This window comes from Archocentrus centrarchus, chromosome 24, assembly GCF_007364275.1.
Source record: "Archocentrus centrarchus isolate MPI-CPG fArcCen1 chromosome 24, fArcCen1, whole genome shotgun sequence".
Taxonomy (NCBI): domain Eukaryota; kingdom Metazoa; phylum Chordata; class Actinopteri; order Cichliformes; family Cichlidae; genus Archocentrus; species Archocentrus centrarchus.
The window spans coordinates 16,461,219-16,474,844 of NC_044369.1; the positions used below are offsets into that span (position 1 = coordinate 16,461,219).

At 39.8% G+C, this 13,626-nt stretch overlaps 2 protein-coding genes across 5 annotated transcripts in view; both read left to right on the plus strand.

The window, feature by feature from the left end:
• Positions 1–747: 747 nt before the first annotated feature.
• LOC115774702 (histidine triad nucleotide-binding protein 3-like) lies at positions 748–3,060 on the plus strand. 2 transcript variants are annotated; one of them, XM_030722085.1, is made up of 5 exons: positions 748–903; positions 976–1,093; positions 1,955–2,021; positions 2,177–2,303; positions 2,697–3,060. In XM_030722085.1, the coding sequence occupies exons 1-5, from the start codon at positions 817–819 to the stop codon at positions 2,742–2,744; spliced, it is 447 nt and encodes a 148-aa protein (XP_030577945.1). In that variant the 5' UTR covers positions 748–816; the 3' UTR covers positions 2,745–3,060. The 2 variants fall into 2 exon arrangements, with proteins under 2 accessions (XP_030577945.1, XP_030577944.1); XM_030722084.1 differs by having other exon boundaries at positions 1,952–2,021; positions 2,697–3,059.
• A 5,013-nt stretch (positions 3,061–8,073) lies between these two features.
• Positions 8,074–13,626, plus strand: part of ppp1r13bb (protein phosphatase 1, regulatory subunit 13Bb) — a 40,448-nt gene continuing 34,895 nt past the window's right edge. For 2 of the 3 annotated variants that reach the window (XM_030721552.1, XM_030721553.1), the window contains exons 1-2: positions 8,074–8,458; positions 8,716–8,888. In XM_030721552.1, the coding sequence (XP_030577412.1) occupies positions 8,880–8,888 (9 nt within the window). In that variant the 5' untranslated portion in view covers positions 8,074–8,458; positions 8,716–8,879. Of the gene's footprint in view, positions 8,459–8,715; positions 8,889–11,520; positions 11,687–13,626 lie in introns of those variants that run through there. The other variant, XM_030721548.1, reaches the window with a different exon arrangement.

Genomic DNA, 13,626 nt, shown 5'->3' on the forward strand with positions numbered 1-13,626 from the left:
CTTTGGTCAAAGAAATCCAACTTCGGAGAATACGTGTGTCAAAAAATTTTATGTTATGATTTGTTGCCGGTATTAAGGCCAACAATACTAGGTATGACTGTTATTTTCCTTTTGTTAAACAGTGGAGGGAGCGGTGAGAGGAGATCGCAGGCAGCCACTGAGAGCAGGGTGGCCATTGCAAGTAGCATGTGAACAAGGGATTCGTAGTTTGTTTTTTCCTTTCTTTTTCTACTGGTGAGTAATGTGGATTTGTGGGCCGTAGAAGGAGATCCCGTGGCTGTCTGTGTTTCTTTTTGGTGTTGCGTTTGTTTTGAGTTTTCTTGGTGATGCTACCATCTCCATGTTAGTGGGTGTTTGTTTTTTGTTTTTTTGCTTGTTTTTAATTCACATCATTGCCGTCTTTTGAGTTAAAATTTCTTCCTTTTTAAAAAAAAAAAAAAAAAAAATCAATATTTAACATTTTACTGTCTGTTTGGTCGCCTTTTTCCCACGGTTTTAATTATTGTTGCTTCCCACATTACCTACTGCCCAAAGGAGAATGGTGAGCGTACGTAGATCTCCGCGCTGGGCCCAGACAGAACCAATACCAAATACTCAGCTCCTCAAACTGGTCTCTTTGCTGTATTTCTGTGCGCAAACGCGCGGCCCATCAGTGATTTTGTTTTTTAAAGACAAATAAACTGACTGTGCACTCTGAGCTCGACTAGCTCTGTCTTCGGCTGTTTGTCCTGCATCCTCTCTCCGGATACACCCAGAAATTACACTACACCAATGAGTCTTCAGCGCAGTATGTTAACGACGCTTTAAAGTCCACGAATGGGGACGCAGGGGGCTTCTGGGATCGAAGACTGTCCTTTCTGTCAAATGGCAAACAACCGGACTGACACAGACATCCTGCTGAGCGTGAGTACAAACCATTCATTCGTGTTTAAATGAAACAAAGTTAAACCACTGGAAATTCCTGTCTGTAAACAGGACGATGAGCTGGTTTGCTTTCGTGACGTGAAGCCTGGAGCCACCCATCACTACCTGGTTATTCCCAGGATGCATATCGACAACTGTAAAACTCTGAAGGCGGCCGATATACCTCTAAGTAAGTAAAAACGAGCTAAAACAGTCAGTCTGGGGTTTTTTTTTTTTTTTTTTTTTTTAATTTTCCTGCTAGAAACCATTGACACGTCTTGGTCAACGGAAAAATATGAGTCAGCAGTTATGACTGATTACAGAAAAATGCACCTCACCCCTTTAAAATTTTCAAATAACTGATCAGCCAGTATTATTCAATACGAACCATTATAGCTTGATTTTACAGTAAAATCAGATTGTGACAATGAGTAAATTATTTTATTGACTCACCAGTATGACCTCAGTGTGCTTAGGTTTGTGGTTTATATTGTTAGTAAAGCCAGAATTTAAAGTTGCACCATGGAGTTGGTGTCTGTAGAGATCAGCTGCACATCCATGATGTAAATCTCCCTTTCAAGCACATCCCAAAGGTGCTCTATTGGATTGAGATCTGGTGACTATGGAGGCCATCTGCGTGCAGTGAACTCAGTCATTTTCAAGAATCCGTTTTGAATGCTGTGTCTTCAGAGATGCTCCTCTGTACCTTGGTTGTAATGAGCATTTATTTGAGTTATTGTCTTCCTGTCAGCTCAACAAATTCTGGCCATTGTCCTCTGACCTCTGGCATCAACAAGGCCAGGGAACTGCTGCTCACTGAATAGTTTCTCTTTTTTGGATCATTCTCTGTAAATCCTAAAGATAGTTTTGTGGGGAAAATTCCTGTAGATCAGCAGTTTCTGAACTGCTCACAACAGCCCATCTGGTACCAACAGCCATGCTGCATTCAGTGTCACTTCAGTCACCTTTCTTCCCCATTCCAGTGCTTGGTTTGAACTTGTGAGTGTATGTACATTGGTCTAAGCTAATAAGATTTGTTTGTTGACAGTAGAGCAGATGGAACAAATGGGAAGGCGTATACTGGAGAAGAACAAAGTCAGCGACCTCGATGACATCAGGTAAATCAGTTCCCTGTGATGAGCTGAGGCTCTTTATTATTTGGGATTTATTTTATTTGCTTTAAAATTCACCTGTTTGTTTTGTTTTTTTCATATTGTGATATAAATTCTTCTGTGACCTGCTTTTGTTAAACTTTTATTTAAAAATTGTATAGGTTGGGGTTTCATCTGCCTCCATTCTCATCTGTTCCCCACCTCCACCTCCATGCTCTGGCTCCAGCCAGCAAGATGAACTTGAAGTCGCAGCTTCGCTATGGGCAGCACTCTTACTGGTTCATTACGGTGAGTCATGGCTGGATTGAGCCAAAAAAAATAAATAATTTGAATTATGACTGGTTATAATACTGTTAAAAAGACATGTGAAATGGTTGCATTTGTTTCTGATTTGTTATCCATGCTTAAAATGAATTTAATAAAGATCAGGGCCTTAATGGAAGCTTGTGTTATCCGGTAATGAGGAGATTATCATCGATCCCTGGAAAAATAATTATATTGAAGTCTGACTTCAGTTTAAATCTGTTAGAATGAGCAATGAGACGCATCTTCTCTCCCATGTTAGGTCTTTTACATCTGTTTGCACTTTTAAATGTTACCTTCTTTCAATGTACAGGGCTTTTTAAATGACTGAATTTACAACATGAATATTGTATAACTTCCAGTTTTGCTCTGTTGCAGGTAGAAAAAGTGCTTTCACAGCTGAAGACTCACGGCAAAGTCAAATGAAGAGATGCAGATGGACCAGCCTTTTTTGCTCTCTAGTGCACTTTACACGATTTCTCCACCCTGCTTGACATTTCGGTGCTCATAAGTTTGAATACATTCCTCCACGCAGCTTGCTGACTCAGTTGTGGAGGAGAGTGAAAGAAAAAAATCTGACTTTCTCAGGGGTTTACATCATTTGTTTTAAACATGGAATTTTGAGGGATAAAAGGCAATCATACTTTGCATATTGAGATACAAACCTGACAAGTCATTTTTGTATCTGTTTACTTGTTTGTTTGTATGAAGTGGATCAGTCAATGCTACTGTTTATACCTTTGTCTGTGTTTAACTTGTTTACTTCAGATTTTTTTTTTTTTTTATAATCAATATAGCATTTAATACAATAATAAAAACATCTTGAAAAGCTTCAAAGATTGAGATCATCTCTAAGTCTTAAGAGTTGCTTTGCCAAATCTCTCCCATTACAAACCAAGGCACGGTACATGCAGCTCTTCAGTATTTGATGCTTTTATTACCGCTCAAGTTTCCATTAGCGCTTTCATAGTCATGTTTATTGGCAGCATATGAAGGGTTTGTTGGTCGGTTTCTCTTCAAATCTGTGACTTGGACAGCTCAGCAAGATGTCTGAGTCTTTGTGTCTTTTACATGAGAGAATTGGCAGCTAGCTCTTTGGTTATGATACACCACATTAGAAAGACAATTGGCCTCATGTTGGGATCTCTGGAAGATCATCCTGGGAAGATCCCAGCATGCCAATACAAAATGATTCAAGTCTAAGCAGAGAAGTCCAGACTTCCCTCTTCCTGGCCCCTTCTTCCAGCTCATCCAGGGGGATGCCAAGTTGTTCCCAAGCCAGCCTCTCACCAAGTCCTGGGTCTGCCTCAGGGCCTCTTCCTGGTGCGACATCCCCATAACAGCTCACCTAGGAGGTGTCAAGGAGGCATTTTAGTCAGATCCCCAAACCACCTCGACTGGCTCCTTTCAATGTGGAGGAGTCATAGTCCCCAGCTTCATGGCTATTGATCTGAGTTTCTTCTGCGGAGCACATCAGGCCCAAAACTTTAGTTTGATTTTCTAACAAAGAATCCAAACCTTAAAACGTAGGAGCTTCTAATTTAAACTTCTAACAGAAACACTAACTCAAAGGATTTGAAACTCAAAAATATCCCAGAGAACAAAAAAATAATTCAGGTTCATTAACATGCTCTAAGTAATAGACATGAATGCAAACAGTTTCAATATAGCCACTGTTTGAATACATTATAACTCAAAAACGTAATTCATCAACAGAATGACTTAGAGTGCACAGCAGGTCAGACTTTTCCTGACAGGATCAGTTCTTTCTGTGAGCCACTTGATGTCAGTAATGCAATAGAAACTCTGGCAATAGCAGATTTTATGGAGGGCCCACTTGCATCAACCGGCCTCATACGGTGACTCACACACTGCTTTTTACTTATTTAAAACGATAAAGCAGGAAACATCAAAATGTTAGCATGATGATATTTGCTAGTGGCTTTTTCCACCATTCCTATCAAGTGGCGACTTACCGTAATCCATACATTTTCAAAACTGTTCGCACAGGACACTAACTCGGCTCTGAGGCACATATTTAGCAGTGTCAAAGAGTCAAAACTGTCAGCTGATGAGGACAACAGAAACACCGACAGAATTCAGAGCTCATTTATATGTTTCACATATCTCCAAACTTTGTACTGCTGTAAGAAATTTTTACTGTGTGAGAACATTAATCTCAGTCTAAGGAGTTTCTATTTTGTAGTTGAGACAAATCTATAATTTGAAATAATGTTCAATTAAATAAGCACCACCAAAGTATCATCATCATCATTGTTTCTCATAAGCTTTTACTGTTTTGGTTTTTTTTGGTTTATATTATGGTGGTGGTATAGCTATCTGGATGCATGTTGTAGGGACTGTAAATTTTCATCTAAGGACTGGTTTAAGAGAAAAGTATTAGGAATATTGGGTTACTGACACAAATGACCCCACTTTGATCTGAGGTCCACAGTCATTCAGCTGTCTTATGTTGATGGCTATTGAGTATGTGGTTTTGCTAAATGGGGCAACAGTGATGTAGTTTCAGAAAGATATTATACAATGCATGCTTCATAGAACTAGTTTCTCTTTGAGTATCTTGATACAGATATGCATATATGTATGCATATACAGTTAAGTCCATAGTTCATGATGACATCAATGGATGATAGGACCTGAATAAATTTCCTTTTTAAAAAAAAATCTCCTACATTTCTCACTAGTAACACATAAAAACAACATAAAACAATTTGATATATAACATTTTATGGTAATATGGATATGCTCATGCTCTGTTAGGTTGAGATTAGGTGACTTACTTGGACATTGAAGAATATCACATTTCTTTGCCTTGAGAAACTATGGGTTACATTTGCAGTATGCTTTGGGTCATTGTTCATTTATATTATTAAGTCCTGTCTAATCAGTTTGCAGCATTTGGATAAATCTAAGCAGAGAGTATGGGCCCTGTACACTTCACAATTCATCCTACTGCTTCTATCAGCAGTCACATCATCAATAAACACTAGTGACCCACTTCCACTGGCAGCCATGCATGCCCATGCCATAAAATATTCTCCACCCACCTGACAGATAATGCATGTTTCAGATTATGAGCTGCTCCTTTCTTTCCCCATATGTTGCTCTTCCCACCATTCTGGTACAAGTTAATCTTGGTTTCATCTGACCAAGAACTGTGCAGGCTCTTTTAGATGTTTTTCAGCAAAGCTACTAAACACAAGTTTAACACTTAGAATCAAGTCCAGATCTTTTACCTGCTTAATTTGCCAGTAAATATTGGCAAAAAAAAAAGTGTAATTGTCCAAATACTTACAGTACAGACTGAACTGTAGCCATATTGCCACTAAAATATTAAATATGGAATTGTGTTATATTGTCTTTATGTGTCTCTGGTGAGAAATTGAGGAGAGTTTAAAAAAAAAGAAAATCTGTTCAAGGCCTTTGTGCCATCGTGAATTTGCTATAACTATAAAGAAAGCACCCAAAACTATAACATCTGTCATCAGCAGCTCATGTCAGAGTCTGGAAGACACTCTCATACATCATTCATAGCTAATGACATCATTTCTCAGATAAAATGTTTTTTTTTTTAATGTGACTCTACACCTACAAAAACCAACAGCACATCTTGCTGGGGTGTTAACATCCTGCATGAGTGAGCTGACAAAACAGCCTGCGATGCAGGATAGTTTGTGAGTGATGTGTTTTCTGCAGGTAAAAATGAGTTTGATGGAGGCAGAGGTGCACACATGACATGAAACTTCCAGACATTAGTGCGCCTCATTGGTGGCAGCATATGGGGGCTGAAAAGTACAAATCAGGGACTAGTTTGATAGGGCCAAAAGCAACATAAACCTGCCTGTATGTTTTAAGAGTGTGGTGTCTCTCTCTGGTATTGTTGAGAGACCTTTATTGTAATTACATTTTTGGCACTACATCATTAATTACATTAAAATGAGTCTAGTGAAGTTATCTATTTGCTTCTTTATATATTGTAATCTGGTCAACAGAAGCCTATTTTGCATAGGTTTTGGTCTGCAGCACACATTTACAGGCGCTTTAAATAGAAAGGGGACAAAATAATGTAATATTTTCTCTTTGTCCCTTGAGTGAAATAAAGAAAGAAAGAGGCTGCACTGAAGTTATAACGGTAAACAGGATTTCATTTCTAAAATAGCAGCCCATTTCTATCTGTCCGATTATGGATCTAGGGCTTATCTCTGTTCAGTGACATTTAAAGCATTTCTTAAAAAAAACAAAAAACAACTACATGGTTAATAAATTTCTTGTAATATAATTGATCTTCTGCTAAGTCTGAGCAAACAGAGAGGACAGTTTGAGCTGCTGAATGCAGTCTTATGATAAACTGGTGCAGTGCTGTCAAGAGTATTTGTCTCCTTCCTGATTTTTTTAGTTTTTTGCATATTTGTCACACTTATATATTTCAGATCATCAAACAAATTTTAATATTAGACAAAAATAATAAGAGTAAATACAAAATTCAGCTCTTAAATCCATTTATTATAGGGAAAAAAGCTATCCAAAGCTACCTGGGCCTATGTGAAAAAGTAAATGCCCCCTAAACCAACTAACTGGCTGTGCCACTTTTGGCAGCAAGAACTTTAATCAAGCGTTTGAGATAACTGGTGATGAGTCTTTCTCATCATTGTGGAGGAATTTTGGCCCACTTTTCTTTGCAGAAATGTTTTAATTTAATCACACTGGAGAGTTTTCCAGCATGAACGGCCTATTGAAAGTCATGCCAAAGCATTACAATCAGACTTAATTCCAAACTTTGACTAGACCACTCCAAAACTTTCATTTTGTTTCTTGAGCCATTCAGAGGTGGACTTGCTGGTGTGTTTTGGATCATTGTCCAGCTGCATAACCCAAGCACACTTGAGCTTCAGGCCACAAACTGATGGCCAGACATTCTCCTTCAGGATTTTCTTGTAGAAAGCACAATTCATGGTTCCATCAATTACAGAAAGTCAATCTGAAACAGCAGAGCAGCTCCAGACCATCACACTACCACCATCACGTTTGACGGTGGGTCTGATGCTCTTTTTATGAAATGCTGTTAAGTTTTATGCCAGGACTCAAACCATCTAAAAAGTTAAACTTTTGTCTTGTCAGTCTAAAGAATATTTTCCCAAAAGTCTTGGGGATCATCAAGATGTTTTTTGGCAAATGTGTAATGAGCCTTTGCGTTCTTGTTGGTCAGCAGTGATTTTCTCCTTGGAACTCTCCATTTTTGCCCAGCCTCTCTTAACTGAGGTAAGTGTGGCCTGCAGTTCTTTAGATGTTCTGGGCTCTTCTGTGAACTCCGGGATGAGTTGTCTTGGAGTAATTTTGGTAGGCTGGCCACTCCTGGGAAGGTAGACTTGTGGATAATGTCTCTCACCGTAGTTGCCTGGATTCCCAAAGCCTTATAAATGGCTTTGTAACCTTTTCCAGACTGAAAGACTTCTGTGACTTTGTTTCTCATTGTTGCTTCTTTGAGATCTTTTAGCCCACTTCACTTTGTCAGACAGGTTATATTTAAGCGATGTCTTGAGTGAGCAAGTCTGGCAGTAACCATGTAAGTGTGACAAATATGCAAAAACTAAGAAATCGGGAACGGGACAAAAACGTTTTCACCGTACTGTATCCTAGCAGCTGCCACTGCCGGGGGTGACGTTAGATTCCTGACATTCTACGTTACCGTGACACTCTCCCTGCTGCCATGTAGCCCCGCCCCTTCTACCGTCAACAACTGGATTCCAGCTATGTGTATTTTCGTGAACTAGCACTGCTAGCCTGCTTGTGATGGTTCGCTCCCTTCATAGGAAAAAAAAAACCCAAGTAATTAATAAAGCTTAATTTTCGTTCGCTTGAAAAAAGAAAAAAAAAACACTCCGTCGACAGTTCGTGCCGATGTTCGGCCAATGCAAGCTCAAGGGCCGACGAGAGCGGAGACATCGACGTGCATACCGTCCTCTAGCCATCTCTGAGTCCAGCTAACATAGCTACCACCTTACCGGGGAGATAACGCTAAGCTGGCTGGCTGGCTGACAGCTGCTTCGGTTAGCTGCGTGCCTTTTACCGTAGCATAGCTGAGATTTATTCGCTGAAATGATGACTCGTCTCTGACATTGGTGAGTAAAACTGCAGGCATTGCGTAGTAATAGCAAATAACTGCTTGTCGTTTGCCTTGGCGTTGCTTTGCGAGCTAACATTTAAGTGGCTAACCCTCGGCTTGTTTGTAGTAGCAGCTGCACAGAGCCACGCCTGGGCCATTTAAATTGATGCCCGCGGCTGGTGACATTACATTTTATTTTTGTAGTACGAGTCAAATGCTTTACAGTGATTGGATTTATAGTACTTAAACTAATAAGCTGTTTTTGATCTACAGAGAGGACTGAGGCCCAGTTGGTTGTCACATTGGAGATAATCAGAACAGATAACTAGCAAGGTGGGTCTTGGTTTGACTCTCCGGTGGTGCCATAGAAGATAAGTGAAGGAGCCAAAAGTCAGCTTGCCGATGCCCGCTGATTGTGATCCCGCAGAGCTGCCAATATGATGCCGGTAAGTGCACATTTAGCTTATTATCTAGTGTTTAGGGCACTTCATCAGCATGTAAAATGGACACACAAGTTTGGAGTTCTAGCGGACTGATATGAGTTTGTTTGCCTTTGTCACTGCTGCTTAGATAATCTAAAGGTGAGATCAGCTCCAAGTAATCTTTTTTTCCCCCTTAATCTCCTATGGCTTTAATGAGTTCACATCAGATTTCTCATGAAGATTAAAGAGTGACTTAAACCTTATACTGCATCCTAAAATATATAGATAATGTGATCTGTTTTTGATTTCTGTCTGAATTTACCATAAGAGATATGTTTTAGCAAGAGAGAGCATGTGACCCATTCTATCAAATATGAACAGGTAGATTTGTAAGGCTGTGTCTCAATAGGACAGGTTAGATTATTATCCTGTACTATCTCAGTGATGATCATAATTCATTTCTGTCACAAGAAATGCTGTTACACAATGGGTGCTATATTTAAAGCAGTGGGTATAGTAGGTGTGTTAAGTCAACAAATATTTTCATTCTATTGTTTATTTCCCCTGGTGTTATTGTTCAAGACACTCTGTGTTGCAAGGAATAGAATACCTGACTGGCAACCCTATTGGAGTAGCGCTTTGTTGGGACCTCTTTTGTTATCTTTAGTGCTGAGAATGCAGCGATTGTGGGAATGGTGATTCAGGGAGGGGAACATGAACTCATGCGCGGGATAAGTTTACAGTCGGTTCAGTGAGATCTCGTTGTAAAACAAAGAGAGGTGATTCACTCTTGGTGATATGTCTTTCCAAATGACTGTATTGGTTGGAAGTTGGCTATAAATTTATAAAGCTCGACAACACAATCCCAGAGAGGCTTGTACATTTCCAGAAGTACCAAATGTCCGAAGTCCATATTTGCGACAGTTCTCAGGTTCAGTTACCACCGTTGCCTCTGTGGACAGCTGTATCCTGTGGCACCAACAGGCCATCAGAGTCAACGAGCCAGTCGAGCAGAGCAGAGAGGCAGCGAGCCACTTGGTTCTCGCGTGAACCCAGCAGCCAATGAGACGTTAGCATGAGACGTGGGTCTGTGTGGCTGCGTCGACTAATGCTCTGTTGTTAAGGGGAACTTTTGAGCTGAGTAGATTGTCAAGTGGCATTAATCTCACCCGGTGGAACTGGGCAGAGCCTGACTTACAGGAAAAAGTAAACAGTGCATCTTTTTGCTGCTTTCACATTTTTGTAGATATACCTGTTTAAAATAATAAAGCACTTATCATTAAAAAGTAAAAATCTCACGTGTTTTGGATATGACTATATCAATACAAGCTGATGGATTTTAATTTATTTAAGAAGTTCCTCCATTTTGGGAATCCTTGGTCTATTTTAGTATTCATTCAATAAGTATGCATATTTTATATGACTTTAACGAGTCAAAAGCAAATACTAATACTACCATCGAGCTTTACAGTTCCTAATAAAACTAAACTTTAAAGGAGTTTGCTTTTCATAAATGCTATACATTTATGAGCTAAGTACATTAGTCTGTAACAGCAAAGCCAGAGTAGATCTAATTTGATTAACCAGCATGAAAACATCTTGTGAGCCCAACTAAAGGAATTATGTTTGTTTTAACAGCTTGTTCATTTTATCCAGACATTTCCTAGTTTTCAGACATCACGGTTAGTCAGATGTTTCAGTTTGTTTCACATCATTTGTCTCGCCTTTCCTGTGTCTTTGGCAAGTCTGGGCAGCGCAAGATGGACTGTTAGTCCAGAATGTCAGAGACAACTTTGACAGCCTCCTTGGATTTAGCTGTGGTTAAGCTCTGTGTTTGTGTCTGACCAGATTACCATATAGACTGATGACTAATATTCATCATAGTGTGTTGTTTACCACAGATTTGGGCTTCTGCTGGGTTACAGTTATTCTTTTTATTTTTGGTTATAGCTGGAGTATATATATATGTTATATTCCAGTGTCTTACATTTAGGACATTTAAGGATGGTTGTCAGTTCAAGTTTATGAACAAAGAGCGGTGTTGTGCTTGAGTTTTTTTTTTTTTTTCCCATTGTGGGCACATCTTTGTGGGTAAATAAGTGACAGGATTTGTGTGAGGAAATGTTCGATGTGCGCTGGAGATCAGGCCATCAAATAATGCCTTTTACTCTCAGAAGTTAAATGAGCTCCAGATGGTGCCCACTGTAGCATAATGCATTGACTCCCTGGAGTTATGTAGTGCCCAGTATAAGCATGATCTCTTTCTTGGCTCTGCATGATGGCATTGAACTGCCTGCCAGTCACAGCCGTGCCCATTAGCAGGAAGTCGTTGATGCTGCAGCCACAGGCACATCCCAGGGACACTTTTCCAGTAAAATTATTTTCCAGCACCCTCCTCTACCCATACCCACCACCCCGTGACACACTCTCTCTCGCTTCTCTCGCTCCTTCTTTCTCTCGCTGTTTCTCACTAGCACTCTCTCTCTCTCTCGCTCCCCCTCCCTGCTCGAACTGCACATGCAGCTTGTGTTTTTTTTTTTTCCTCTCAAGTCTCCTCTGCAGCACTTTTCTAATGCACGCATCACTGTCGGGTTTAGAGGTCTGCTCGGGATGGCATAACAACTAAGTCCCGTGCCCACAAAAGAGGCAGTGCCACGATGAAGAGATTTGTGACTATAGTATTACGTGGCCTTGTTAGCCTTTCCAAGGAGAACCCCATCTGGGCAAAAGAACATCACCGGCCACCAAAGAGGGAGATCAAGAGGAAACGGAGGGCGGCCAAGAGAGCCAAGAGTATGGGCAGACGCAACTTAGTGAGGGTGGTTCGTATCCCCAGTGGTCACTCAGCTGGATCTGAGTTTTTAAAATTTATTTATTTTTTTATCTGGATGTAACCAGTAATTTCTAGATTTCTGACTGTATAGTTGAGAGTAGTCTGTAGAAGCTGTGATTAGTTTAAATTCTCACTTCATCTCATCTGATTGGTTAGTTATGTGTCTTAATTATTGAAGGCTTGATTGGTATGCTGTCAAGGATATTCAGCATGCAGGCCTGTTAAAAAAAAAAAAAAAAGCTGCAGATAATGACAGATTTTATAGTGCTTTATTTTTTAGTCCAGTCTGTAAGGGATATTGGAGGCTATTGTACAGTATTAATAGTATTACCTGTATTCAAGCTAATGTTGTCTGTTTTTTGTTTTACCATACTGTGTTGTATGAAATTATGCTGGTTGTGGCACCCCCCCCCCCCCCCCCCCCTTTCACTAAATATAAAACTAGCTTCTAGTGTACCTGAAGACTTCTTTATTTCATCCATCCATCTTAACTGCTTATCCATTTGAGGTTTCATTCAGATTTTTCCAATTTAGTTTCTTTCTTCCAGTAATACTGTTGCACATGTGGTCCCAAAAAAGGGTCATCCAGTAGCTCATATCAACACTACAAGAAGCAGCGTGAAACCATAGATGCATTTGTGAAGGAGATCCACAGTAGGATTTCCTTGTGCCTCAGCATTAGTTCTATTTTTTGTACCATCCAAATGCAGGTTGTTGGTCTCATAGTCAGCTGAGTGATGCCACGGAGGATCCCTAGCACAAGTGATCATATTGTTCCATTTAGGCTGCTGCAGTAAATGTCACTGAATCACACTGTCGTATCATTACACAGGATGAGTCACTTTGTCTTGGAGAAACTCCTGGAGTAATTTATCTGTAGGTAGGCTCTGTGACTAAAGCTAGATTATATGTGACAATAGTGTGTGCTGGCAATTATTGTGGCACTGAAAATGCACCCTGAAGCCATGTGTACATATTGTATGTACTTGGAACATTTTATCTTATACATTATTTGTATTTCGGCAAAGTCAAAGTCAGTCAGCAAAGTCAGTTGATTTAACTGCACAGTGTTCTTGAAAAATTTATGATCTCTTCACTTTTCCAGTGGTATATTAGTTGTTTCACATTAGAGCTTCTGGAGTTTTTTTTTTTTTTTTCTTTTTGTGGCTCTTTTTGACATTTTAGGCTATAGATTGGCATTGTGAATCATATTATACTTAAATGAAATTGCTTTTTGTCTAGAAGGCGGCAGCAGGATAATTGAGATTATATAATGTCAGTCATAGCATAAATGCTGAGTACGTTAGACGGCCCAGTAACTGACAAGAAGAGATGGCTGCAGAAAGGTGCATGGAGAAAGAGGATGGAAATGTAAAAGCTTAACTTGCAGGGCTGAGAGAAAAGACAGCGTGAGTGGCAACAAACGTGCTGGAAATAAAAGAGAGGAGTGTAGAGAGCCTCAGTGCATTATGGGAGGTCTCCCGTCAACCTGGGCCTCTAGCAGCATAATTAAAGTGTGGTTTAGTGCAATCTGAGAGAACCCCAGCAGTAATCCTTTTAGTTTTTTTTTTTTTTTTTTAAATCAAAAATGAAAGATTTAAGCCTAATCTTTAAAAAAAAAAAAAAGAATTGGGAGCTGGCTCCCCAGTAGAGATACCTGATAACTGAAGCCTCTGCCTCCCATTTTACTTTGGAAAACTCTAGAAATCACAACTAAGCCATAGTAGTTTTTATTTAGTTTGGTTTTTCTGCATCATACTTTGAAAGTTTCTTGGCTTAAGTCCTTCCTGTTTTGGTGTTTTAAGAAGAAGAAGAAGAAGAAACAGCCTTTATTGTCCCACAGAGGGGAAATTTAAAGCAGTGAAGCATGTGCAAAAAACTCCAAAGTGGGACAGCTCGGAAGCAAACACTTTTCTATTCTGTTTACCA

Excerpts from the sequence above, each read along its gene's own strand:
- LOC115774702 (XM_030722084.1), top strand. The coding sequence starts at position 817 with ATGGGGACGCAGGGGGCTTCTGGGATCGAAGACTGTCCTTTCTGTCAA. Across the intron at positions 904-975 it reads ACACAGACATCCTGCTGAGC|GACGATGAGCTGGTTTGCTT; the intron begins GTGAGTACAAAC and ends GTCTGTAAACAG. Across the intron at positions 1,094-1,951 it reads GGCGGCCGATATACCTCTAA|TAGAGCAGATGGAACAAATG; the intron begins GTAAGTAAAAAC and ends GTTTGTTGACAG.